General features: G+C 44.7%; 1 protein-coding gene across 1 annotated transcript; it reads left to right on the top strand.

Moving 5' to 3' along the window:
• The first annotated feature begins 1647 nt into the window (after positions 1-1647).
• Positions 1648-23247, top strand: UBASH3A (ubiquitin associated and SH3 domain containing A). Its single transcript, XM_050332641.1, has 14 exons — positions 1648-1770; positions 6453-6506; positions 7851-8037; positions 9180-9378; positions 9879-10048; positions 10895-11103; positions 11958-12084; positions 14144-14252; positions 15391-15513; positions 16283-16375; positions 17283-17427; positions 20342-20448; positions 20963-21069; positions 22159-23247. The coding sequence occupies exons 1-14, from the start codon at positions 1658-1660 to the stop codon at positions 22294-22296; spliced, it is 1881 nt and encodes a 626-aa protein (XP_050188598.1). The 5' UTR covers positions 1648-1657; the 3' UTR covers positions 22297-23247.
• The last annotated feature ends 4717 nt before the right edge of the window (positions 23248-27964 follow it).

The raw sequence follows: 27964 nt of genomic DNA, 5'->3' as shown, positions 1-27964 counted from the left end.
ATCTCTTCAGCACACCTTACTCTTCCCTCCCTTGGTTTAGCCTTTGCTGTGTGCCTGCATGGGGGTTTTTTGAAAAAGACCCATCATTTAATTATGGATGATTTTTGTAATTAAATGTTCCATTGTATTTTGGAAACAATCTGCAAGCAGTTGTCTCATGTTTCTGAAGTACAAATTCATTTCTATTCTGGGATTTAGGAAATGAAAATGTATTCTCAGCTGCAACAAATGCTCAAGGAGTAGTAATAATTTGGTTTGTTTTTTTCACCAAGAAGAGATATCAATGACAGAGGGAGGGATCAAGGAAGAAGGAGGAGGAGACATGAAGCAAAAAGCCCAGAGCAGCATAAGTGAAACAAGGCTGCTGAGAGGCCAGGGCAGAAATGAAGGTTTTCCATGACAAAACCCATGTTCCTGGAACCTGGCTTCAGTGAGGGAAGATGTTCATTCCCTTTGCTGTGCACAATGGAAACTGGCACTTCCAAAGGAGAGGACACGATATCACAGTGCTGTTAAATTAAGCCATGGCATCAAGAATTCTTCATCATTTCTTGTGTCACTCTTTCAACAGCCTTCCCTGGAAATGGGAACACAGGGGGACATAAGAAAAAAAAATAAAAGAAGAGATCAGACAAAGAGGTATGAAACAAGCTGCATTTCTTGAGTTGCTCACGATGCTCTGACATTCTCCCCACCAGGCTTCAGAGACAAATGGTTGGACAAGCAACTCAACGTGACCAGGTGCCCCAAGGGAAACTTTAGCCAAAGAGGGGACAAAGTGAGGGTTTGTTTCAGGAGATCAGCAGCTCAGGTTATCCTTTCAGTCCATAGGGTGAGATGTTCTGTGTTCCCCAGGGAGCGGTGATACCTCCAGTGAGGACAGCCCAGGCCAGAAAAAAACTGTCTCCAACCAATTTACCTGCTCTGGCCACACTGCAAAAGCCTGGGAACCAGCCAGGCAAGCTCTGCAAACGCTCCCACAGTGGGACAGGCACAACTGGAAAGGACAGGCTTCTCCTCCCTGCTGCCACCCTGAGCTGCTCCAAGCTCAGCCTCAGGGTATGATGTCTAGATGGGACACTGGGGGTCACCTCACGCTGTTGGGTTGCCTTTGGCTGAGAAGACCAAAGCAGGAGCCATGTATGATAGGGACATGAAAACTGAGGCTAAAAGGAAAGAATCTGGCCTACAGACTAACTTCTTACATGCTGCAGGACAGCCCCACTTGCCTTTCGCACAGTGCAGTCACAGCTCAGGTGGATTTCTTGGCTTTCAGGAGACAGTTTAAATGGAAAGGCTAAAAGATTCCATCCCAGCCCCTTTAGTAAGTCCACTTTCACTGTAGTGGCTACTTTTGGGCTTCTAGTCTTGTTCTGCCAGGGTGGATAGGAAAAGCCTGCAGATAGCTTTTGCTTTTTTAGCTACACTGCAACAAAAATTAAGAGATGCAGATTCTATGAAAACAGGATGTCAGCTTTTGTCAGAAGAGATCGCAAGAGCCTTGAGGTTTTCTTTTTCTTATTTGCTTCTCTCTCTCTCTCTCTCTCTTTCTCTCTCTCATTTTCTTCCTCCCCCAACTCCCTCCCTCCCTCCCACCCTCCTCCCACCTCCCGGTTTCTGTCGCACTCAGCACAGGGTCAGGGGACGAGCGGAGGAGATGGCGCTGGCTGAGACTCAGCTCTATGCAAAGGTGGCCAACAAGCACAGGAGCAAAAGCACCTCTGCCCTCCTCGAGTCCCTCCTCGACAAAGGATTCCCGGCTCATATCGCGTGAGTAATTTGTTCAGCTGCCTCTGCACAGCGAGGTTTATTTAAGATACGAGGTGTTTCCCATAAAATCCTGTCATCAGGCAGCTCGTTTTTTTGATCAGGAGAATGTGCTGCTCCTGGGGTTGAAGTCCCCGTACATGGATCAGACTTGTCTCGCTTCAGATTTCGTGCAGAGCGGTGTTTATTGCTCACATAGCAAAACCAATATCAATTTTTATAAATATATCTAAAGTATATCTGAAGGTGTACACCCTCTCACGTCCTGAGCCTGAGAGGCTTCACAGTGAGTTAAGAAGTTGGCCATAGTTTGCTTTGGGATACGTCATCTGTCGTTTTTTCCTACTTATCACTCTTATTATAAGAGAATTAAATGTGGATGTAATTTCTATCCAAAGTTTTTTTCAGGCCTGGCAAAGGTCTCCTGCTGGATATTGTTGTGATGTTTCCTGCTGGAAATTGATTTAAAAGATTGAGTTTAATTCAAGATTAATCGTTAACAAGATGGCACCTAGATCTGTCAGTTTTATTTCCTGTCTTGAATTAGAATCTTGTTCTAAAAACTCTTGTTCTAACTAGAAAATATAATAGTAAAGAATGAGGGTCCATTCTTGGCAATCCAAATGAATGGGAGATTAACTGGGACCGATAACTAAGTTAGAAAAAAAAGAAACATGGTGGTCACTCGTCCCCCAAACATGTCTCTTGTTGGACTGGCAAGTTTTGGGAGGATTTTCCAACTTCTGAAGGGAAAGTATTGACAGTTTGGTTCCAACTGTTCAAAAAATAAAACCGATTATTTAAATAATAATCAGGTCAAAGAACCCCTCACAAATATATTTTAGAAAGGAGACCAATACCTCCCTTTTGACAGAAGATTAAGCAAGTTGGAAAGTGCTGTGTAGCTATTTTAGGAACAGCTGTATTAGCAATTAGCATCAGACATGATGGGCACAGCTTACAGGGCAACTGTGGGTGCCTTGTTCCCAGTTATGCAAAGTGGAGTTTTAGCTGTGGGCTGAAAATCTGGCTCGTCATTTCTCCAGTAATACTGTAAGTTTGGTCACCCCAAAGTAAAGGCTAGTTCTTCAGTTTTTTTGTCCTGTATGTCATGTTTTTCTAGTCCACTTAAAGCACTTTCTGCTATTATTGAGACAGCTTTGTGCTTCCTAGGTCAAAACCAAAAAGTGGAGACAGAAGTACTATACAACTGACCCAAAATGACAAAATATCAAAAAGCAATGTTTAAAAAAAAAAAAATTTAGTTGTACTCACTTTAAGACTTGGGTGGAAGTACTACGAAATCTTTCATAATGTAGAACCAACAGGCCAAAGCAATATTTTCCCAAAGAACAAAACTCAAATATGTGGGGGTCAAGTCTAGCATTAGATCAACAAATTGGGCCTCCCTTGGTGCTTATGGAGGATTGTCGTGGTTTTGCTCTGGGTCAATTTGCTCTCACCCCCCACACAATTACTGTAAGTTGAGAGAAGGTTTATGCAGACAAAAGAGACTTGATTGGGGAAATAATATTAGAATTTATTACTAGCAAGATAAAAAAACTAAAGAACTATATCTACAACAATTCTACTTAGGTAAAAGTACTATGTATTTACAGAAATACCTCTCCCCCCTTTTATCAGTCCAAGGAGGAGAAGCAGTCTCATTCTCCATCTCCAGAGCTCCAGGTCTTTTCAATAACTCTGCAGCACTCTAAAGCTCTTCTTCTGTTATCTCAGGACGACAACTTCGATTCATCATAGCTGGAACTCTTTTTGTATCTCTCTCTCTTTATGTCGGCCTCAGGCAGGGCTGGGCCTACCCCCCTCCTGGGCTAAGACCGGAGGCTGGGGGGTTACCCAGGCCCTGTAGGGTCTTCTCTTCCATGGACTGCAAGGGGACACTTGCCTACCATGGATCTTCACCACAGAGTCACAGGGGATGATGGCTTTTGGGTCCACCCCTGTTTCCTGTGGGGATCCCTTCCCGCGGGAGAACAGTCCTTGATAGACCTCTCCGACGTGAGTCCGTCTCTCAGACAACAGGTCTTCCATTCTCTGCTGTCTCTCAGGGTCACAAATTTCCACAAATCTCACTGAGATCCCAAGCTTACCCGAGCCGTCTTGCTCCAGCATAAGTCTCTGTCCACGGCCTACAAGCCCCAGTAGGACTCTGTTTCATTTCAAGCCTTCTCATGAAGTCTTGGCTTCCTCATGCATCAACTTACTCCAGTGTAGGCTCCTCCACGAGCAGCATGGGGGTCTCCTCACCCCAACAACCTTCTACAGGTGGTAGGGATTTATTTTTCAGTCTTTTCCCTGCTGAAGGGAGAGAGAGAGAGAGAGCAAGAGACGGGGGAGAAGCAGGCCCCCCCTTCGAACTTCTCTCTCCTGATGCAGCTTTGGCCTTGAATACTTCGTTATCTCTCTGCTGGAATTTCTTCTGCAGTTTTTCTCATCCAAGCAGTCAGTCCTTCTCTAAAGTTTTTTTTCTCTGCTCTCTTACATGAGAGAAGAGGGGCTTCAGTGCCACACCTGCCCCCGGCCCAGGGCCAGGGGAGGAGGGGGGCCCTGGCCCTCCTTGGGGCCTGCCACTGCTCCTACATGGCTACTGCTCCTAATTTCAACTGCACCACAGGCTTGTCTTCCATCTTCTTAAATATGTAATTAGCAAAGGCACTACTGGAACTTTTGATTGGCTTTTTCTCCAGAAATCCACCTGGACAAAACCATCCTCAGCCCCAGGGGCTGGCTGGTGGGCATAACCACGACCAACTGGAACTGTGCCAGCAGTTTCTGTTTTAGGGAAGAGCCAGTTTATTCTCACTGTAAATTTATTTTTAATCTGCTTTCAATACAGATTTTCAGTGGTTTACTCCTACTTTCTATCTGAGAAAAATTGGTATATGCAGATTTTGTTCTATGCATTATCTTTCATTCTTCACTGCTCATCTTAGAAGAGTAGGATGTTTAGTCACAGCCTAACGCCCTCCTAGTGCTAAGGGCTCTACAAACCCTGTTGGAAATCATCCTACAGCCAACATATATGATGAGACAAAAGGTGTGGACAGGTATGGAGAGGAGCACAAGAGAACAGACGAGATAGTACTGATCAGTTCGTGTCCTCAGGTCTCACCTGTCTGATTACATTTACGATTTTTATGGCCCCCATGGTGGAGAGGAGCTGAACTCAAGCTCCCTTGGCTTCAGGGCTGTTTGCACAGAACTTGTCTCTGGGTGGGAAGAGCAGCATGGCACGAAGCCATAAAACACTCTCTTTGAGGTGCAGCGAGTGGTTACCAAAGCCTGGCATCACTGGCCAGGTGGCAGCAGGCACTGACACTTCCCTGGGACACGGCAGGAAGGGCTGCGTGAGGAGGATGATGAAGAACGGGTTGTTCGTGTTCGCTGTGATGCAGAGGCACGGAAGGGAAACAAGCAGTATTCAGTCACAGAGGACACAGGGTAGCTTTAAACCAACCAACTCATGATTTTGAAATGATCCAGCCATGGGAGTTGGTTTATTTTACAGAGAAGAAGGGTAGAAGGTAAAGTTTGAGCCCTCGTCCGTGCTGAGCCCCCACTAAAGAGCCAAGCACGGTTGTACATCCATATAAATACATTTAAATGTTTTTAGTGGGCCCATGTGTAGTTTTACACTAAAGAGAAGTCAAAAGACTCGGAGGAAGTGTCGGGGATGAACCTGAGTCCTGCAGCTCAGTGCACCCATTGCACTGGTGATGCATGTTTGGGTATCACAGGGGTGGATGGAGAACAAAAATGAGGGGAGACAAAATGATTCAATGCCATCAGGACCCAGTGGCCAGAAAGGATGACCTCAAGAGAGAAGAAAAGGGATGGGCAGATGCTGAGTAATTCAGTGGGGTTTTTTCCACATCCACTGTCTCGACTTGCCCTTCATGTTTCTTCTGAGAAGTCTGTAGGTGGGTTTCAGGGGTGGAAATGGGGTTCATGGCTGAAATGTTTCTTCAGTGCTGGGATCCTTCCCCACATCCCCCAGTATTTAGCCACAAATACTTGTTCACATGAAGCACGTAGCTGACATTTTAAAAGCTCTAGTGAGGAAAGGAAATGTGAATCAAATCCGACCCCAGAAGATGAAAGTTGCATTAACAGAGAGAAACGTGAGATTTTGTGCCTCGTCTTGAACCGAGCTGCTGATTTAGATCTGAGTCTCTGCTGGTCTAGGGGAGATCCTCAGACCAGATTTCAAACCCCAATATAAGTATTTTTTTGCTTTGTTTATATATATAATATATATATTATATATCTATATTTTATATATATATATATATATATATATATGTATATATATGGGCTTGGGCCTGGCATCTTAAATCAAGAAAACTCTGCTCTTAGAGTGGATGGTTTTCCCAATCCTAAGGAAATCCATATAGTCAGTAGGGCTGCTAAGGAAACACAAAAGATCTTCCTGTGGGGAAGATAGGTTACCAGTCTTCAAGGAATTAAAGAATTGCAGTGTAAAAAGCTATCTGGAGGGCCTCAGGAACATTAAAATATGCCAGGAAAAACCTAGTGGCTAAAGGTCCTTCCTGTGCTGGAAAATAAACTTGGTGACCACAGTCACTAAAACGCCTTTACTTTCTAGGAATTTTCTTTCTGTTACTATGAAGAATCAATTTTGCTTTTTTTTTTTTCCCTAGGCAAAAAGCTTTGGTTGCTACTGGACAAAAGACAATAGAAGATGCAGCAAAATGGTAAGTACCTGTGATTAGTAAGGTGAGCTTTTGCATTAAACCTGGTTAAAAATACTCATTTATGTGCTGATCCTGTTACTGAATTTGAAGTTAGCTGCAATAAAAAAAAAAAAAAAACCATGCATCTGAGAATTTTTTTTTCCCTATTTATTTCACTCAGAGAGAGAATTATTTGTATTTGTACTTATTCTGGGAAGCAAGGTTACTTGCAGAAGGTCCAAGGTAAATAAAAACCCAGGGCAGAAGCAGCTACTTTTACCCATAACTGGGGTTACAAACACATGCAGTAACATTATAGGATTAAAAAGCAATGGCTGAAGGGAAACAGAAAGGTTCAGCTTACAAAGCAAGCTGAACAGGCTGGTGATCAGAGAGAGGTATTATTAGAATCAAAATAATTTGTTAGTTTGAACCTCACAAAGTTTTTTCCTCTCTATCAAGGCCCTCACAGAGTGTTTTATGTCTTTCATGTGATGTTAATTGATTTCTTATTTTTTTACTTTAATTCACCATCAAATTAAATCCAGTCTTTCCTTGCATTTTCTTCTGGATTTTGTTTTGCCTTTTTTTTTTTCCCCTCTTGGTTTGGTTGCTTTTTTTCTTGTTTTAGGTTTTGTTTGGGGTTTTTTGTTTGTTTGGGGTTTTTTGTTTGTTTTTGTTTTGTTTTGGGTTTGGTATTGTTTTTTTTCCTTTTGTGAAAAGCCACGGGAGGTATTTGAGAATGGCTGTTCTTTCCAAATAATTTTTTTCAGGGATTCTACCACACTTTCCAACAATTGCTCCCAATCCTACAGCTGTGAAGACAAATACACAGCATGTGAAGGACAAGGTGAAGGATATCATCACATGGCACATGAGCTTCTGACCTCTGCATGTGCATTTTCTGATTTGCCTCGTTCACTTTTCTTAGGGCTGAATAAAAAGGTTCTTCTCAAGTATTTTTTTAACCTTCAGTGAATTTTTACTTATTTCATTTTGTCACTCTTCCAGCATGATCTACCCATTGCCTTTTTCCTCCCCCAGTCCTCTGTTTCCAGTCATGAAAGAGGGAGAAAAAACCCCAAACAGCTGAAAAAGGGTTTTTTTGTTGTCTCTCATTTTCAGACATTGATAGTAGTGAAGGCACATAATGAAACGTACTCAGAAAATAAGCAGGAAAAAAATTCTCCATTATTTAGTACTTCAGAATGACATATTTCTGAGGGGCTTTTACTTCAGCTTTCAGCTTGTACGAAGATAATAAAATTGTATTTCCTTTTCCTGACGTCTGCTGGGGATACTTTCAGCCACAGGAAACAGGAGTGAGCAGCGCACACACTCTCAGTGACACGCTCTCGATTTCAGGTTGCATTCCCACTGCAACGATCCCTCTCTGGATGACCCGATCCCTCAGGAATACGCCCTTTACCTGTGTCCCACCGGCCCTCTGCTCCACCGCCTGCAAGAGTTCTGGAAGGAGAGCAAGCGCCAGTGCGGGAAAAACAGAGCCCACGAGGTTTTCCCACACGTCACCCTCTGTGATTTCTTCACGGTGAGGCGCAAAAGGCGTTGCAAAGGGGCGATATTTGGTGAAACTGGGCCACCTGCTGTCGTCTGACACCAGAACTCCTTGGTGATCAAACGACAGGACCCAGGTCCGGGTGTGTTGCTCAGGGTTAGAATGGGATGTTTTGGGGTCGCTGAGTGACACGTGTCCTTCTAGAGCCACCCTGTGCAGTTCCAGGCTACTCTCAGGCTTCAGAGACTGTGTCCATAGCTCATGGATCCAGGATTGTAAGCCTTCCTGGCTAGGGCAGCAGTAGCTGCCATCAGCCAGCAGGGACAGTGTTGTAGGATGCAGACAACTTTGGTATCGTGCCCGTGGGAATCTCAGGGCAATCTCTACCTTTCCCAGAGAGCCCCATCAGCAGGTCATTGCTAGGGTGGCATGTCCCAGATTTTACCCTTTCTGTTGAAGATTCTGCGAAAAAAGAGAGAAGCAAAAGTCACAGGGATGGATGGGAGGGGAGACAGGCTGGACTCCAGCAGCGCAATTCAGTAACTTTGTCAATAATTTAGCATGGAAGTTTTGCTCCTGAACTGGACTCCTGGTGAGCTGTTTTCTGGTTCTAGAGAAGCTGCTGTCCTCCTTCTGTATGCTGGATAACCCCCTAGAGAACTTCCCAGCAGAGCTGCCTCTCCTGCACAGGTGAATGTGCCAGTGTCAGCCAAGTCCAGCAAAGGGTCACTGGTCTGGGAAAGCTCTGGAGCCACCTGGAATCTGGTTTTTGTGTGCTGATGGTGCAGCTGCAGCTGAGATGTGCTGAAACAGGCATGAGCCAGAGCAGCTGGACAAAAATTATTCTGTTAAACCATGCCAAGAAATATAGGCAGTGAATATAAGAAATTTTGTTGCAAAATACTGAATGGTACTCTCTGGTTATTAAACACAATTACACAGGCTGCATACACCTCGGGTTGAAGGCTCCATCTCCTCTTACAGAACCAGGGCACCACACTGATCAAACTGCCTGATATTACTGATTTTAATGCCAGGAATTCCAGGCAAATTCATAGGTCTTTTGTGTTTCTCAGGAAGTTTAATGGCCCATAGTTTTCTACTGCATAGCAGGGGTTACAGTACTGGCTGTTGAGCTGGTGGTTAAAACCTGCTCTTCTTCTGTTTTCTTTCAGTGTGAAGACCAGAAAGTGGAATTATTGTATGACACCCTAAAGCGGGTCGGTGACAGCTTTTCCCAGTGCTTTCCACCATCCATTTCCCTGACACTACATGCATCCCCCAGCTACCTTGGCTTCTTCATTGATGACATCCATGCCAATGTCCTCAAAGACTTTGCCCTGGCATTCTCATCAGAGGCTTCAGCCCTGGCAGGTAGGGTCAGCATCAGAGGGAAAATGGGTGGGTTGTAGCACAAATGTTTAGGCACAGGACTGAAAACCTCTGCTGTGTCTCCAGGGGAGCTTAGATGATGTTTTACTGCCAGCAAGCACCCTTTCCTCCTCCAGATTTGGAAGCAAAGTGGCTAGAGGATCATGTTTTAGACTTTGAAGACACAGTGCTTTTGTCTAGAAGCTGAATTGATTGTCTCTGCCTGATACCCACTCCAGTGACATTCCAAGAGGAATGTTAAACCCTGTTCATTTTTTTCCTCCCAGGTGAAGCCAGGAAACAAATCTAGTCCACATTTGTGAATTATTTTGGCATAATTAAAACCACTCCTCAAAACCACTATTCAGTAGATCTAGTAGTAGATCTACTCTACTTCTAGTTATTGTGATATTTCCTGCATCATGCAAAGCATGTGGGATAAAACAAGAAGAGCTTTAAATGACCTTTGTTTCTACTTTGTGATGTTATTGTTCCATCCCTAGACTGCCATGTGAAGCCCTGTCTGAAGCAGTTCCACCTTACCCTGGCTCACAAGTTTTATCCTCACCATCAGAAGACTTTGGAACAACTGGCCAAATGCATTAACCCCGGGGAGCCCTGCCAGTGGGTGGCTGCTCTCTACTCACGGGACATGCGTTTTGTGCATTATCAGGTACTGTAATCACATTTATTTAATTTCCTTATTTAAAGTCCTGTGGTCGGACTCTTTGCTACAACCTTTCCCTCCTTAAGAAAATCAGTGCATGGTGTTTCAAAGAGCACAGATGTTTCAATTACCTTTTTGGGTTGAAAAACTGGACTCGTGAATCAGTAGACAATACCTTTTACAGTAGGCTGCTTGACCTGCATGTCTCAAGATCTAGTTCCAAACTCCATCAGAAAAAAACTAATCTTACCATGGCATGAAAAAAATAAAAGAGACAGGAAATCATGATCATGGAATATTTGCCAGCATTTTTCAGTTTACAGTTTTGCAGTAAAATTCCACTGAGTAAAATTGGTTTTCTGGTTTGTTCCAACCATGATGAAAATGGCACAGGCTCAGTTCTCAATAATGATTTTCTGCTTAACAGGCTCTTTGTTAAAACCAGTCAACATTTTTCCAGTCCTCATTTCCAAATTTAAATTATGGAATGATCAACACTTTTTTTGCCAGATCAGTAAATCACTTTGTCCCAGGTCTCATATTGGATTTTAGTCACACTCAGGAGAGCTGCAAGTGATCACAAAAATAGCTGATAACGCTTTTGCTATGTTTGCTTTCAGATAAGTCTGTACTAGTTACAGGGGGGAAAAAAGAGTATTTTTATGAAAACTGAGTGCCTATTTTTACACATACTGCAAAAGTGGTAGAGTCTTCCTTTTTGTCTGCCACTAAAGAGCACATTGCAGAGCAGAAAATAAAACCCGTTTGCTGTGTCCACGGGAGGTGAGCAAGCACCCCCTGAGCTGCTGCAGCACCAGCATCCTGACCCTGCTGCATGTTCCCCTGCTCCAGAGGCTGAGGGCCCTCTTCCAGTACAAGCCCCAGAACATTGATGAGCTCATGATCAACGCCGGGGATTTCATCTACGTTGACCCGACGCGCCAGAGCGACGTGAGCGAGGGCTGGGTGGTCGGGACCTCGCACCGCACCGGCTGCAGGGGTTTCCTCCCAGAAAACTACACTGAGAAAGCCCACGAGTCAGACACGTGGGTTAAGCACAGGTGAGCTGGGGTTTTTTGGGTGTTGCTTTACATCTGCCACTTTGGTTTTTATTTTCAAGTGGTCCTCCTCGCTGGGAGCTGTGGGTTGACAGGCAGGAGCTGGAGGTGGTGTGGGCAGAGGAGAGGAGGGGGTGATCTCTGAGGGTCTGGGTGGGATGCTGATACACCTTCTGAAAGAAAAGAGGTAGGACATGCACCCTCAGACACCCAGAGTTCACAAGTTCAGCTGCTCGAGGGATGACCCCTGTTTGCTCCTGAACAACCTGAACACCCTAATGAATTTTAAAAGACCACATTCTGCTGGGCAGGCTGAGCCTTCGGCCTGGCTCTCTGCTCTCTTCTTTTTTGTCATTTCAAGAGCTTTGAAAGTTAACTTGAAATGAAGCCACACAAAGGTTGCTCCACCACCTTGAGACTACCCTCATCTTGTTGATTTACCCTGCATCAAAAGTCACCTGCCTGGCTTCCTGCACTTCACTCTGCAGGCAACAGCACCGCTGGTGCTGCTTGTAGAGCAGAGCTGATTTTTCTAAGCAGGAAAGTTTTAGGTGCATTTCTTGCTGAACCCTCAGAGGCAGGGAGGAGGAAACCAGGTAGTATTTCCTGCTTGAAAGTCCCACTTTAGCAGGGTTACACCCAATATGTGCCATCAGTTCATAAAATTTTAGCCTCATTTTTATGAGGTGTATTCTGAATCAAGAGCAAAGTGATGAAGTGGATTGCAAAAAGTATTGAATGGAACACGAATCCTGACTTACAAGTGCCTATAAACAACATCATGACTCAAAAATCTCTTCTATTTGTGTGTGTGCTCATATATTTGTGTGTGTGTGTTGCTTCTGCCCTTTCTACAGGGAATATGTTTTTGTGACAGCTTCAAGATCCTCCACCCAAGCTGAAAGGGAGTCAAATGTAAAGCTGAATGGAGAACCCCATAATCCAAGTACGTCAAGGAGTGGAACCAGTGTACTTTCTACTCAGGTAGTTGTTTTTTTCCACTTCTTATCTTTGCCACTTGCTTGTGCAGGTAAATTAAAATTTAGAATTAAAAGTAAATGTAATAATAAATGTAAATGTACATTTAGTAAAGGCTTCCTTTTCCTCCCTAACATTTTCATGTTATGTTGTAATACATATGTGTATATGTACACACACATGCTCATATTGTATGGCATATAAACATTTTGTAGTGTATATATGAAGTATATACTCTTGCCTTTCATAAAACTCTTTGTGTTCCTGTCATATTAGTACAACACATGAATTCTCTGCTTGGGTTTCTCTGAGCACAGCCTTCCTGGGCAAGCTCTGCAGAGGTATGGAGACAAGTCTGACAAGTGAGACACAGGCACAACTTCTCCTGACTTCCATATGGGTTCAAGGCAGAGCAACTGCATCTGAATTGGGCTCATTGTTCATTTTTGCTCTTATGTCCAGAGTCTACATGTGTCATCTTTGTGTTTTTCATGGTCCCAGATCACATTTAAGTGTTTCATTTTCTTCTTTATTTTTTTAATGTGTAGCTGATGCAAATAACTGCCCAGAACAGCTAGCTGGAGTGATTAACAGCACTGATATGATTACACTTTTTTCTGACTTTCAAAATCAACAGGAATCAATTTTTCACAGTGTTTTCCAAGAACAAAGCAAATAAGGACTCTGGTTTTTACCTACAGCCCATTTGCACCTGCATTGTACTGTTGGTTCTGACTGTCAGGGATGCCAAGATGGTTCTTTCCAGCACCCTGACATGGTGCAGAAACCCCTTTGGGCTTGCTGGCCCCACAGCCTCTCTTCCTGCTGTGCTGGGGGATAACCCCAGGTTTGTTTGTGTTAACATCGGAGAAACTTGAGGGCACCTTGAGGGAACTTCCACCCTGGGGCCTCCAGGATGCTGTGACTGTATGACTGTAGGAAAGAAAATTCTGAACAAGTCACATCCTCTTCCTCTGGCTCTTGGTTGCTCTTGGTCTCACTTATTTGGGTCAGATCTGCAGCAGAACCACCACTTGGCCCCAAAGAACATCTTGTGCAGATGGGCACCTCTCCAGTGTAGACTCTCCCTGGCCTCTGGGTTCCTATCAAGCAGAAGAGGAAGACCACAAAACCTTGGTTTTAAACGCTGATCTTGTGGCAGTTGATTCGTGGCTGATTCTTTGGTGTTTTGTGGCAGAAATGCAATAGTGTTTAACAGAACACATGAATATCAATTTCATAACACTGCTTAAGAATTCCCTTCTCTGCTGCTGAAAATGCACATCACTGACCTCAGTGCTTCAGCAGTAATGCTGGTTTTAGTTTTAAAGCATTTGACCTGTTCCTCCTTATCTTCTCGTCTGTATTTTATGTGCATTGTATGCTAAGGTCAAACTACTTAGCATTTATTTGTAATTCCATGCAGTCTGAGTAAAAAAAAAAGCAGCCTCATAGAAGATCTGGGTTCACTGTTGACTTGGAGAAGCTTGGTGTTAATCCTGGTGTAGAAAAGGGCATTGTCGCTTAAATCTTTGCTAATTTTCCTTTCTTTTTTTTTTTTTTTTTTATGTCAACCACATGATAGAAATGGAAGTTGTAATTCCTTCCCACGTTGGGACTGAAAGATCTGCTCACAGCACTATCTTTCACTAGTGCAAATAGAGTCAAAATCTCGTGTAGCCCACGAGGTCATGGATTTGACCTTTGACAAGACAAGACAAAATGGCCTCAAGCTGCACCAGTGGAGATTCAGGTTGGACATCAGGAAGAATTTCTTCACTGAAAGGGTGGCCAAGCATTGGAAGGGGCTGCCCAGGGGAGGTGGTAGAGTCACCATCCCTGGAGGTGTTCAAGAAATGACTGGATGTGGCACTCAGTGCTCTGGTTTAGTTGACAAGGTGGTGATTGGTTAAATGTTGGACTCGATGATCCTGAACATCTTTTCCAGACTTAATGATTTTATGATTCTCTCTCTTTCACTTGCCTTCAGTGGAGAGCCAGTCAGGCTTATTACTGTCCTAAAGACAGGCATCTATTACAGCATCTCCTGCCCCTTTTCCCACAGCTGCCTCAGAACACCCCCCTGCGCAGAGCGGTGCTGGTGATGCGCCACGGGGAAAGAGTTGACCAGGTCTTTGGCAAATCTTGGCTCCAACAGTGCCTGACTGCAGATGGTGAGTGAGATAACAGGAGGATCTTAGCAAACTAGAGCTAATTAACCCTCTATAATGGGTACAAGAGATTCAATCTTCTACCTATTACTGTAAACATTGACACAAAAGTAGTGAGTAGCACTGCAAGGCAGGCCCAGCACTTCAACCTGCATGTAATCAGCAATGTCCTCAGGCCCTTCATGCTTATGCTCAATAAACCCTGCAGACAAACAAAGTTTTTGTGCTGCTGGTGGAAGTGTGTCTCACTGACGGATGAACAAATCACAAGATCACATTCACCACCGCTCACTGCGGAAGGTGGAGGTTGTCAGACCCCTCTGCCTCTCCATGACCGAGTCAGAACTGTGGTCTCTTGATCAGAGTCACAGCACGTCACTAGTCCAATCTAAAGCAGCAAGAGCAAACTGTGGTGGAAATGAAATGTCAGCACTGACCTAAATCAAAATCCGAATTTCCTGGCCTTCTCCCTCTCTCAAAAAACAAAACAAAACAAAACAAACAAAAACCCACAAAAAAACCACCAAAAAACCCATCCAAACAAACAAAAACCCCAAACCAAACCCCCCCAAAAAACCCAACCAACAAAGAGTATGTTTTCAGGTGAAGAAACTGACACAAGATAGGGAAATGTGTCAGGAGGAAGGAGGGGAACAAGAAGGTGGGAGTTCACAAAGAGAGCTTTATGCTGAAAGTCACAGCTTTGCTATGCTGGAGATTCCCTATGTCTAGTGGGTGAAATTCACATCAGATGAGGAGGGTGGCACCTTCTGGCTGTACAATCAATACATTGCTTTCATTTTTCTTCAGTGTAAATGCTGGGTTTCTGTCATTTTGGCAATGGTAAAAGAATATAGATAGGAGAGGATTTTTGTTTCACTTGAGCCCCACAAAGACAAATTCTCATGATTTCCTATTCTGCTTCTCCTCCTCCCCACTTGCTCCTTCCAAGCTGGCTGAAGAGATGCTATTTTGTTTAGGACAGGTGATTTCCTAAGCCAATGTTGTGACCTTGAAATGTGACCCCTTTAAGGTAATAGCCCCGGCTGTTTTTCATCAGTGAGACACTGAGTCTGCAGTACTGACGTAATACAGCTGCTGCCTCCCTTGTGCCACAGAGAAATGTCCCACCTCTTTTCAGGAAAATACTACAGAGCGGATCTGAACCTCCCCTCTGCCCTGCCAAAGAGGAAAGACAGCATGAAGCAGTTTGAATATGATCCTCCTTTATCTTGCTGTGGTATTTTCCAGTCGAGGCTTATAGGTAAGCTGGATAATACCCTACTGCAAATCCAGGGGTTTGGGAAGCAGGCTGCCATCATCTGCCAAAGCTGCTGCTGGCTTGTAATAGAAAAACTTCCTACCAGCACTCACTGTGGTTAGGCTTCTCTGTGAAATCTCAAACAGTAAAATGGGGAACATGACTTGTTGCTTGCCTTTGAGACTCACCCTGCCAGTTCCTGGCAAAGAAAGTTGGAAGAAAGAAGCCACAACACTACCTGTGCCCTGCTCCTTGTCTGCAAGGGACTAATGGCTTGTGCAGTTGTCACTGAATGGGCAGTGAGGAGTGAAGGGTCTGGCTGGAGGAAGCAGCTTCATGGTCAGCAGAGAGTGGTCACCTCGTCACAGGGGAGCTGGAGGATGGGTGGTGTGGGTTAGTCTGACTCAATGCACTCACCAAATGAAGTTGCTTGTGCTCCCCGAGCACGGTGCCTGACTGTGGCAGTGCTGGCCTAGTGCAAATGCTTGTCTCTGATGGTTCAGGTATATGGGGACAGCCAAATGCCTAACTGCTGTTTGCAGATTGGAGTGATTCTTCTGTGGTTATCTTTCCTACACTCATTTTGAACTTGCTGTTTCCACCAGAATGAGCTTTTTAATGAGCTCGACCAGCAGGTAGTGTGAAAAAATTAATACAAAGGGACTGTCAATGAAAGTGCAAAGCTCCAAGCTGGTGTGTTGTTGTTTTTTTTTTTTCCAGGAAGTATTTTGTAGTAGTTTCTCATCTGTCACACCTGGTTGTTCCCATCCAGGGGAAGCTCTGCTGGACCAGGAGGTGATGGTCAGCTACGTGTACTCGTCCCCCGCCCTCCGCTGCGTACAGACAGCTCAGCACGTGCTGCAGGGTAAGGCACCAAAACCAGCCACAGTGGAAAATATCTTCATCAAACTCCTGTGAGGTCTCTGAGATAAGCAAATAAAAAAGATTTTGTGGTTATTAGTGGTTATCTTTAAGCAGGGAAGTCGAGGTGGTTTTGACTCGCAACCAACCTGCTGCCATGTGTGCAGTCTGGTGGGATATAATCCAATTAATTCTGGTCCTCACCAGTTAAAATGCAATCTAATGTTCTATGAAACAGAGGTGTTTCACATCAGGTTGAATTCAACATTAGTAGCTGCTCATCAAATCACCACTGTCACCTCTTCCAGAAAACATTCTGAGCCAAAAAGCAGATGCTTTCCAGTGCTCTGAAGGATCTGAATCAGGGGAGACAGATTCCTTCCTTTTTTTTTGCAAGCCAAACTATTTTAATTGCTTCATACTTCAGAACCTCTTTCCTCCTCTTTCTTCCCCTTCCTTTCCGTCTCTTCTTTTTTCCTTTCCTGCTTCTTTAAAAAAAAAAAAAAATGTCCATTGACAAGAGAAGTCCATTTCTAACACTGTCAGGACAATTTACTGCCCCACTGTGGAACACTGAGCAAAATGCTATATAAAAATGGTAAAACATTTCCTGTCCAAAGTCTATTCAGATTGAAACGTTACTAAGTATTTTTTTTCTTCTAGCAGAGCATCATAGGAGAGCTTCAGAAATTATGGTGATTATGTTAATAATAATAATTTGAAGTGCCTTAACATTAGTCAGACAGGAGTATAATGGTGGCTTCCTTTAATCAACGTGATCCTCTTTTGTTTGACAATAAGTAATTTGTTTTCTTTAACGAAAGTACTGCAGCAAACAAGGGAGAATCCATAGCCTGAATGCAGCACTTTGAGTGTACTTTTCTCCTAAGATGTATTTCTTGTTCTTGCAGGGCTTAAATTAAACCAAAAAGTCAAAATCAGGGTGGAACCAGGTCTGTTTGAATGGACCAAGTGGGAAGCAAGCAAAGCAATCCCAAACTTCATGACTGTGGCAGAACTGGCAGAGGCAGCTTACAATGTAGATACAAGTTACAGGTAATTGCTCCATATCTAACTGATAAAGCTGTGGAGTTTTTTTCCCCTGAGATTTCTTATCCTTTTATGTGTCATAAATCATTACAAACACTGTAAAGATGGGGTGATCCTGATCAAATTCTGTGCACCCCTGGGCAGAACCATGCAGGGGCTGGGGAGGGGTGCCTGACATGTCCTGGTTCTGGGGACAGGCAGGACAACAGTGTTTCATTACAATTTATGTTTGAGAGGGTTTTTATTTTTATTTGCCCTAATATTGATACTGTGCTCAGCAAGGACTTTTTGGGGCCCTCATAACTTGGTGGGGTGAGAGGTGATGCCTCTTCTGAGCACTTGCAAACCACAGCCTGGCAGGAAATGATAAGCCTCCAAATCAGTTTAGCTCCTCATCTTGCTCTCAAACCAGGCAGCTCTGTGTTTGCAGTGCACAGCCAGATCCAGGAAATTACTCAGCTGATAAAAGCAAGTGTCTCTGGGATTTCCCACATATTCAAGAAAGGGGGAAAGGAAGCCTCTTATGTCTTAAGGCATTTCTTACGGACAAGCAAGTATCTTCATTTGAGATTGCATGAAGGAACAAAATCCTTCATTTTCTTGGAGTATAGGGCTCTTTGATGTGGTTTTTTTTTTCCCAGCAACAGACTGTTTTCCCTAGGTTGTTTTTTTGGTACAGAATCACTTGCCTCAAAAGAAAGTGTGCCAGTGGACAGCATTGAGAAGCTCAGAAGGGAAGCTCTGAAGCAATGCTGATAAATACAGTGTTCAGGCCCCTCACAGCTCACCCAGGTGCAGGCAAAATTGGGGTGGATGAACTATAAACTTCCACACACGTTGCCAGTTTCTTCCCTCCACATGCAGGGTTAAAAATCCTCAGGTCCCAGGGTCTGGTTTTACGACGTGCAAACAACAACCTTCTATTGGGTTAAGTCCCTGATTGTTACCTCTCAGCAGTGGACGAGTTTCAAACTTTCCTGTTTCCAGTGCACGTTGCAAGAAGAGGCAACGTGAGAGGTGCTGAAATACTTGCTGCCCACGTGGTGTGTGCTGAGATGAAACCACCTTCAGGTTCACTGCACTCAGGAGCTGGGTGCCTGGGCTGGGATGGTTATCCTGCAGCCTTCTTGATGGTGGAAAGAAGGGTACTCCCAAGACACTGATTTTCCATCGTAGATAACCTGTGTCAGGCACTTGAGATAGCATGAATTTCCCTCTCAAGGAGCTTATTTATTTCCACTGACCTTGCCAGACACTTGAGTTGTAGGCAGCTGTGTGGGGTTAACTCTGCCTCCCTCTCCTCTCACACTCTCACAGAAGCAGAGGTTGGTAGGTGCTCCCTGTCCCAAAGCAGGATAAACTCTGCCTTGGCCATTCCTGCTCTTAATAACTTGGAGTCTCTGTGAAAGCTGCTTATTTCTTTCTTCTGCATCCTTTGCATGGAGGACAGAACCTTCCCTCCTCACAACAGCCCTTTGCAGATGGTTATCATGTCCTTCTCAGCCATTCCTCTGAGCTGAACTCTTCCTGTGCTCCCCTGTGGGCTGTGCTTTCTGGACACCTGTTCACAGCTCCTCTCTGGATTTTTGCTTGCTGATCCTCACCTCACTTGGTTTGTTGCACTCAGAGCTGGGCACAGCACTCTCAGTGAGCTCTTAGCCTGGGTTGAGCACTTCTGTTGGTATTTAGCCTGGAGACTGCCTGAGCTGGTGCTGGAGATGCTCAGTTCTGGTGCAGGACAGCTGGTAAACAACATGATTAATACTTAAGGGACAAAGGTGCCTACAGGACAACACACACAAAAAAACAACATTGCAGCTCTGCCTTAATGCAGACCAGTTTTGAGCAATCTAGACTTGTCTGATCTAGCCAAGATTAATATTAGGTTTTACATATTTTCTACTTCTGTCATTTGTGATGATTTAACATACTGAGGACTCACCTGTGGAAGAACATTATGATACCACATCTTATTGCAATATATTAATCTAATCTCTTTCCTGCCTGCTCACTGAACAAGGAGACAGTCAAGTCAGGGCAGGGGAGTGCAGTTGTTTGTAGAAAAAAAATTAACACTCTATTGTATCACACACATGGCTAAGGATTTGCCAGCCGTAGCAGTGGACAATTCCCATTCCCAGAGAAGACGGATTATATGGATGACATGAGTTTGGGGAGGTTCTATTCTGTTGCCAAGAAGCCCTGGTTCAAGCATCAGCTAAGTGGGTAGATATCAAAGACAGGAGCCTGGTGAGAGGTAGCAAATGGCTGTGGTCCTGCTGCCTATTTTGCCTGTCCTGCGGATCTCAGAAGGCTGCCAGAGTCTCCCATCAGTGGGAATTTGGTGTTCCCAGCCATCTATTCTTGGTACCTCAGGGCACCTCAGGTCCCTTCAGGTTCTTCCCTGCTGCTGCTGGAGTGGAGCAGTCCCCAGGCCTCCTCCTGGGGCTGGGCAGGGCTGGTGTCCTGGAAGCTGCTGTGGAACCTTAGGACAGGTCTGTGCAGGGGCAATGTTGTCCATCTGACCCAAGCCCCACCAGTCCTGTGAGGCTTCCCTGATTCACAGCAGTTTGACTCTTACTTTTTTAGGAAATGTTTATTCAGTGCAGGAAGAGCCCTGGTATATAAGAGAAAGAAGAAATGCCTGCTCTCAGCAGAAGTGCACAGGTGCTTAGGAGGGGTGCATTGTGATTAATTCTCCCGGAAACACGTTCTTTTTAACTCTAGGAGTGAAAGTCTTTACTGTCCACTTGACCAGGGGAAAGCTAATGCTCCAGGCAAGCTGAGGTCACCGTGTGCCAGCCAAGTCAGCAGACAAACCTTTCAGCCGAGTGCCTTTCCTCTGGTGTAATCATTCAGTGGTGCTATCAGTGTCCCAGCAGACATCTAGATTAACATTATCTGTGATTTTTTTTGTCAGGGGTAACTTCCCACTCTCTTCTCTGGTGCCGTCGGAAAGTTATGAAGATTATTTAAGCCGAAGCTCTGCGGTTATGAAGCAGATCATCACTGCCTGCCCCAGCAAAGGTAAAGGTTTCAGATCTTTGTGTATTCTGTCAGACATTCAGGAACAGGAAGTGGCAGAGATTTGCCAACAGAATGACATTTAACATGAGTTGTTGGTACTGCACAAAGCTTAGAGTAGTCTGAGTGCATGTCCTGGGCTACACTGAAGTAAAAATACATGCAATTTATGAGCTAGAAATGAAAAAAAGTAAAATTAAACAGAGACTATGGAGTACTAAATTGCAAGAGTATGCTCTTTTCTTGGTCTTTCTACACTGGCTTGTAGCTCAGCAAAAGATAATACGCTTTTCTGGGAAGCTTTTTTCCTTTTCACTAGCAGATGCCTTCTCTCACTAGCTGCCCTGTTACAACAAACCTGCTTTTTTTCTACCCAACACAACACACCCAACCACACGATCAAAAAGGTCTGCAGAGATGAACAGCCCCAAAAGCACCTCACACCCACCTGCTGATGAGGAACCTGACAGTGCTGCAGCTCCCTCACTACTCCTCTTTGCTTTCTCTGGTGTACCAGGGGTCATCCTCATCGTGGGCCACGGCTCTTCCCTGGCATCTGTCACCTGGCCTCTGATGGGGCTCCCCAGCAGAGACAGCAGTGACTTTGCCCAGATGGTACGGAAGGTAAGAGGATTCTTCTTCATCAGGAAGCTTTTGCTTTGTTTTATTGTCCCTCTAACAAGGGGCCTGCTTATGCAGGGAGTCATGTGGGCACGCCAACACCAATGACGTCAGCTTTCTCATTCCAAAGGGAATCTCATGCAGTTTTAGCAAAGCACTGGAGGTCAAGAGGAGGATTTCATCCAGATGGCTTTGTATGTGACTAGCAGTTATGTCTTTCGAGAAGATTTCCATCCAACCCCCCTGGGTTTGGATTTACGGGTGGTGGGATAAGGTGGAATGGCTTCAAACTGAAAGACAGTAGGTTTAGATTAGATCCTAGGAAAAAATTCTTTACTGTGAGGGTGGTGAAGCCCTGGAACAGGTTGCCCAAGCTGTGGTTGCTCCATTCCTGGAAGAGTTCAAGGCCAGGCTGGATGGAGCTCTGAGCAACCTGGTCTAGTGGAAGGTGTCCCTGCCCATGGCAGGGATGTTGGAAATGGATGATCTTTTAAGGTCCCTTCCAACCCAAAACATTCTGTGATTCCATGGTTCTGTGAAACAGGGCTAAGAGCCTTCCTTTTCCTCCCCATGGTGCCATGAAGGTAACCTATAGTTATATTCAGTGAGTCACTCTTCAGAAAGCTGTGTGTTTTTCAAGGCACATGTTTTAAGTTCACAATGTCAGTGCTCAGTTACAGAATGACATGGAAAAGGGTTTTCCAGCCAGCTTCTCAAGTGGGGCCTGTGCCTGAGACTCAATCACCAAAGTTTTATGTTTGCTTTGTGTCTTATCCCCACTGGCAGAATTCTTCAGCTCAGTTTTCCTAATCAATCTGCCTTGGTATGACCAACCAGAGAATTCAGTCTTTAGATATATTTTTACTTCCACTGCTGATGCATAAGAAGGGGTGAATATATTTTGGTCGTCAAACCCAAGCATGCATGTGAAGAGATAAGTTCACCTTTCAGCCCTCAGGCCTCCAGTCTGGTTTTAGTTCATTTCAGAAGAGACAGAATATCAGGGTCTCCTCTGTTCTGTAGCAAAAGCCCCCACCCTTCATGTCAATGCAATGACCCTGCTGGTAACTCTGCTGGTAACTTCTCTCCTAGATCCCTTCCCTGGGCATGTGTTTCTGCGAAGAACTGAAAGAGCAGAACAAGTGGCAGATGGTCAACCCACCAGTGAAGACCTTAACTCACGGAGCAAATGCAGCATTTAACTGGAGAAACACCGTCATGGAAGATTAAAGGGTCGGCTCTGCCTTTGCAGTTGTCAAAAATGAGCCCAAAGAGGGTTGTGGTTCAGCACAGTCCAGTGAGTCAGCCAGAAGACACACAATGGGTGGGGAAATGCCCCCTCCGAGTTGTCAAAGCACAGAAAAACACTTGCAAGTTTGGTGCCTGAATTTTGTTTTTATTTTGGTGGCTGAGAAGAGGGAACCTCTGTACTGGAGTTCAAGTGACAAATAACACTTCTAGTGTTATTCTAGTGAGGAAAGTTCCTTTTAACCTTTCCTGAGGGTACAAATGTTTAATAAATACTGATCTAACTACCTGATCATAAATTCCACTGCAAAAGGCCCAACTACATGCAGTAAGAATTTTTTTCCATGCACTTGGATATTTTCAGACAACACAAAAACTGGGACTGAAAAAAGGTCATCTCCTACCCGAAGAGGGGATCACCTCTACCTAAAGCCACTGGGTTTCCTGTTCACTCCATCAGTTCTGTGAGAGTAAATACCACACCGCCTATTCATTTGCCTCTTCTATGAAGGGAGTTCATTTTCTATCAGGCAGCTCCTCAATCAGCAATTCTTGAGAGATCCATACTGCAGAAGGGTCTAAATTCCTCCTTTTTGAAAAAAACTAAACTGATGTCTTTGCTGTTGCTGGGACAAAGAAAGTGTGTTACTGTACTGGTGACAAAACTATGACATGAACAACTCTAACTCTGAACCCTTCCTGAGATGGCACTTGCAGGACAAAAGCTTTGCTTTGTGCTGTTTTGTGACAGATTGTATAAATGGTGACACATCTCCTGGATGGGTCACCCAAAACGTCTCTGTAGCTCCTCTTGGTGATTTGTTTAATTAAGACAACATAGCCTTGAAATATTATGCACAAACAGGAAAAGGCCTTTCCACAGCTATGTCTTTCTTTCTAATAATGTTCATTTCTAGTTATCAGATAACTACATCCAGGAAAGCACAAATTTTTCTTTCAATGAAAGGAAAAAATAAAAAAGTTTTTCTCTAGGCATGACTGAAAATGTTTTCATTTTCCCTCCTCACTACTTACTCCTATTTGACCCCTCTGTGCATTCATGCCCCATCAGGGCAAGTGGTAGAGCCCACCCAACATTCCATCTTTGGGGCTGAGAGGTGTCTGACAAGCCCCTTCATCCGTGGGTGTAGAGATTTCACTATCTCACTCCTGCACCTGAAATGATTCATTCTGACTTTCCAACTCTGGTGAAGTTCCTCGAGCTCTTGATTTTCTGACAGTGCTGTGATTTTTAAAGTGAAAATCAAATGTCCCAAGGGCCAAGGCAGGAGCCCTTTAACTATCAAGGGATGTAATGAAGGGAGCAGACAGAGGCAGGTGAGCCCTGTGCTCCCCTTTTCACATGGCCCACCCGCCTGCAGGGTATGGAGCTGGCACTAACTGACAAGAAAGAGAAAAAGAAAACTTCCTTCAGGGACAATAGTCTACAATGCTACTTAAAAGACTGGTCATTTTAAAAGCATTAGTGACACAAAATTTCATGTGCTTTTCATGAGAAATTTTCCCCTACCTTTTCGGAAATTATGTGAGGTGTTTTTTCTTAGGCATTTTATATATTAATCCTAAATTGTGCTGCAAACACCAGTTTGGGTAAAGAATCTGGGTCTCCCTTTAAAAAAAAAAAGCAAAATAAAATACCAAGTGACACCTCTCCCTTCACCCAAGGGCACCAGAAATGTTGTCAAGGTGGGTCTGTTGTGAGAAGTAACCCATAAAAACAGAACCTTTCGCATCATCTCCTTTTTTTTTTTTAATCAGATTTCTTACTCTGCTGCCACGGTGCACAAAATAGCAATGAAATATTTCTCTTAGCTTGTCAAACTTTTTGGCCTGCAGAGATCATGTTAGAAGCAGCCAGTTTATGGCACTGTAATGCTGTTATTGCCCATCAAGCTCCTATCCACAATGAGTGTGTGCAGCTCCCAAGAGGCAGAGGAGAGGAGGGGAGGAGCACATGGATGGGGGAAGTGTCTGCCTGTTACAGGTGGGGATATGGGGGAAGGCTTCAATCAGTTCACCCAACCTTGGCATCTAATCAAATGCCAACGGGCCATGAACAACACTACTGGCAAGCTAAATGTATTTAACAGGCAGATCGCTGAAACACCTGGACCAAAATCCAACTGTGCTCTGGTTTTTTCAATACAGATGCACTCCAGTGAATTTTACTTCAGTAAAAGCAAGGAATTGAACTTCAGAGCATGTGGGAAAGAGGGTCTGAGGACTAAAGTACTCTCCTGTGGTGGTTTCTAATCCAGACACCACAGTGTTAAATAGACGAGGACAAATGCTTAATCAAAATACTGTATTTAGCTTAAAAAGACTTCTCCGTTTCTAGATTTTGATTCCATTGAACAGAAAGAACAGGCAGCACACACAGCAAGGCATTGAAACTATCTCAGTGACTGGGATAGTTTCATGACTGAGATGGAAGGGCAAGACAAGCTTTTCTATTCACAAGGACCCTACTTTTGGCTTCCCATGGGAGCACAGACTCAACTCTAAACACATTTTAAGATCAGAGCTGAAATTATAAACTTAAGCATACAAGGTTTCTTAGTTGTACAGCCTAGTGCTTAGGAGAGAGAGAATTCCTAACGTGCTGTGTGCATAGTATGAGACTGATCACTGAACACAGGGAAACGAGGAAAATGTCCTGGGAAGTTTCAAAGTCGATTTTGTATTAAGCAAAAGAAATAGAAAATTCTTTTCCAGTTTCTTGAGTTATTTTTATTCCATTTCTAAAAACAGACGTTGCTTTACTCCACTGCAATTTTCTTTAATTGGACGTATTTCCTTACAAAGTTATGTACTTTAATAGATACTTCTAGTGCTGCCTTGAAACTCTGAATGTTTTCTTCATAACTTAAAAGTGAAAACACAAATTCTTTGGATAAAGACCTCCAGTGACGCTAATCTATGGTGACACCTTGTGGAAAAAAACAACCTCAGACATACAGGACTAGGTAAGATCCTGTGTGATTGAGGGATGAAGAGGAGGATCAACAATTTTACTTGAGCAATAATGCTACATCCATACCCTTTGAAAGGACAGTAAGGTCAAAATGTATAAAGTTTGGGACTACTTTTAAGCAGAAGAGCTTGGAGAGACATTTGAGTCCAATTCTTCTGAAAACCAAGATGAAAAAAATTCTATGAATGTTCTGATCCTGATTTTTCTATAAGCTTTTCCCTTGTGCCATAATTAATACTGGTGCAAGATAAATGTGCAGTTCTGCTGCACTTTGCCTGGATTAGACCTCTTAATTACACTTTTTATTTTCGAGCTTTTGGACAAACTCCTCTTTCTTGCCCTCTCCTCTCTTCTTTTTCTCTCTTTTTGTTCCCATAGGTGGTGGCAGTTTGTGCTTCTAAAGGTATAAACCCCCTCCGGTTTAATATTAATTTGAGAAATCAAAAGGTGGTGTGGGATAAAGGCTTGTGCCAGTGCTTGTTTGCTGCCCAAATTTAAAAGCTCTCTGCAATGTTTCTGGTCTGAATTCAGTTTAGCCCTTAGTATTGGTTTGGAATTAAGGGAATGTTCACCTGGAAAGTGAAAACTCAAGAGGCTCAGCTTGGAAAAACTGGTAGATTTCGAAATAATCTGGATGCAGTTTTGTGTTGGTTTATGGGAATCCCATCCCATAAACTGGTTTGAGTTCATAACTTTCCAGCCTGGAGGTAATTACTGACATGTATCTGTCTGACTTTAATGGACTCTCTTATACTGTGGGAATTTTGCTATGAAAACTGATGGGCTTGAAGTCTGAGGTAGAGAGTTGCCAGCCAGAAGCAGTTTGCTTTTGAAGTAAAACCAGAACTTTTGATCCACTTGGGATGAGCTATTGTAATGACTAGAGTGAAACAGGACTTCCATTTCCTAATTCTTCAGCTGACAGAAGCGAAACAATATTAAATTTTAAGTTTAGGGGAAAGAGGAAAAATATTTTAATAACTTCTCTTTCCCTACAACTCACAACTTCAGAAAAGGTATGTCCAAAATTTTGAGAGTTGGCACTGAAATGAATTTTAAAAAAACAGAGGTAGATCTACAAGTCCTACCACAGAATGAAATAGGAGATAAAAGTACATCTGCCCACAGAGCAGTTCTGAGATGCTGCCCTGTGCCCAGCCATGGGGATGGATGTGGCACTCAGGGACATGGTTTAGGGGGGATGATGGTGGTAGTGGGTGACGGTGTGACTGGATGACCTTGCTGGTCTCTTCCAACCTGGATGATTTGGTGTTTCTGGGGCTGCCCTGACCCAGGTGCAGCCCCGTTCACTTGGCCTCACTGAACCTCAGGAGGTTCTCATGGTCCCACTTCTCAAGCTTGTGCAGGCCCATCTGGATGGCCCCATCCTTTATTGTTTCACCTGGCCTGCTCAGCCTCCTGTCACCTGCCAAGGTGCTGAGGCTGAGCTCGACCCCACTGTCTGTGTCACTGGTAAAGACATTGCAGAGCCCTGGGCCCAAAGCCGAGCCCTGAGGGACCCCTCGTCCTCAGCCTCTCCCTGGACAAGGACCATTGGCCACAACTCCATGTCTACATCCATATATCCAATTGCTCATCCCCTGAGTTGCCCACCCTCCAAACCCAGGGCTCTCCTGTGTGGAGATCAGGATGTCGTGTGGCACCGTGTCCAAAGCCTCCCAGGGGTCTGGGCACACCAGGGCCTGCAGGTCCTGGGGGTTGCCCATAGCCAGGCAAGGCCTGTTCCAGATGGAGCCAAGCGGTTCCAGCCACTTCCAGGTGGTTCCATGGTTGTTGGGGTGCCTGGGGTGGCCCTTTGTGACGTGGGGGCCGCGTCGTGCCCAGAGGCCATTGTGACACCGCGGGTGGGGGCAATAAAGGGACGCAGAGCCCTGGGGTGCCCTCTTTTTGGAGAGCACCTCGCTCAGGAGGCAGCAGCTCCCTGAGAACCTCTGAGGCAGAGGGCGATGGAGATGCTCAAGGAGAAGGTGAACCCCGACTCCCAACCCGACAATGTCCTGTCCCAGTGGGAAGCCGAGGAAATCCAAGAGCTGTCCCATTGGGAAGATGAGGAATATGAGGAACTGTCCCCCTGGGGATTTGAGAAATACCACGAAGCACTGCAAGGACAGAGAGAGGAAAGAGTCTATGAGCTGTTCCAACAGGAATTTGAGAGGTACCAAGAAGTGATGCAATGGGGAGATGAAAGACTCCAAGTGTTGCCCCCATGCAACAACCAAAGACTCCAAGAGCTGTCCCAAATGGAAGGGGAGACAGTGCAAGAAGTGTCCCCAGGGGGAGATGTGGAAGTCCAAGAGCCGACCCAGTGGGAAGGCAAGAGAGATGAAGAGCTGTGCCAGGCAGAAGATGACAGGGACCAAGTGCTTTGGCAGTGGGAAGGCTCCGTGGAGCAAGAGCTGTCCGAAGGGGAAGTGAGAGCAGAGCCGGAGATGTCTGCAGGGGAAGTCAGAGTCAGCGGAGACCCAGAGCTGTCCCAAGAGGCTGACACCATTGACCAAGAGCTGTGGCAGGAGAAATGGGAACGCATCAGCATCCGCACCATCTGGGTCAACCCCAAGTACCCAGAGCTCCTGCAGAACCCTCAGCCTGCGCCCCAGCGGTCAGCACAGGCAGCGGCTTCTCCTGCCTGGTGGG

This window comes from Myiozetetes cayanensis, unplaced genomic scaffold, assembly GCF_022539395.1.
Source record: "Myiozetetes cayanensis isolate MyiCay16 unplaced genomic scaffold, myiCay2020 scf5-8, whole genome shotgun sequence".
NCBI classification, from domain to species: Eukaryota; Metazoa; Chordata; class Aves; order Passeriformes; family Tyrannidae; genus Myiozetetes; species Myiozetetes cayanensis.
The sequence above is the reverse complement of the archived record's forward strand: the minus strand, read 5'-3'. Positions and strand labels throughout refer to the sequence as shown.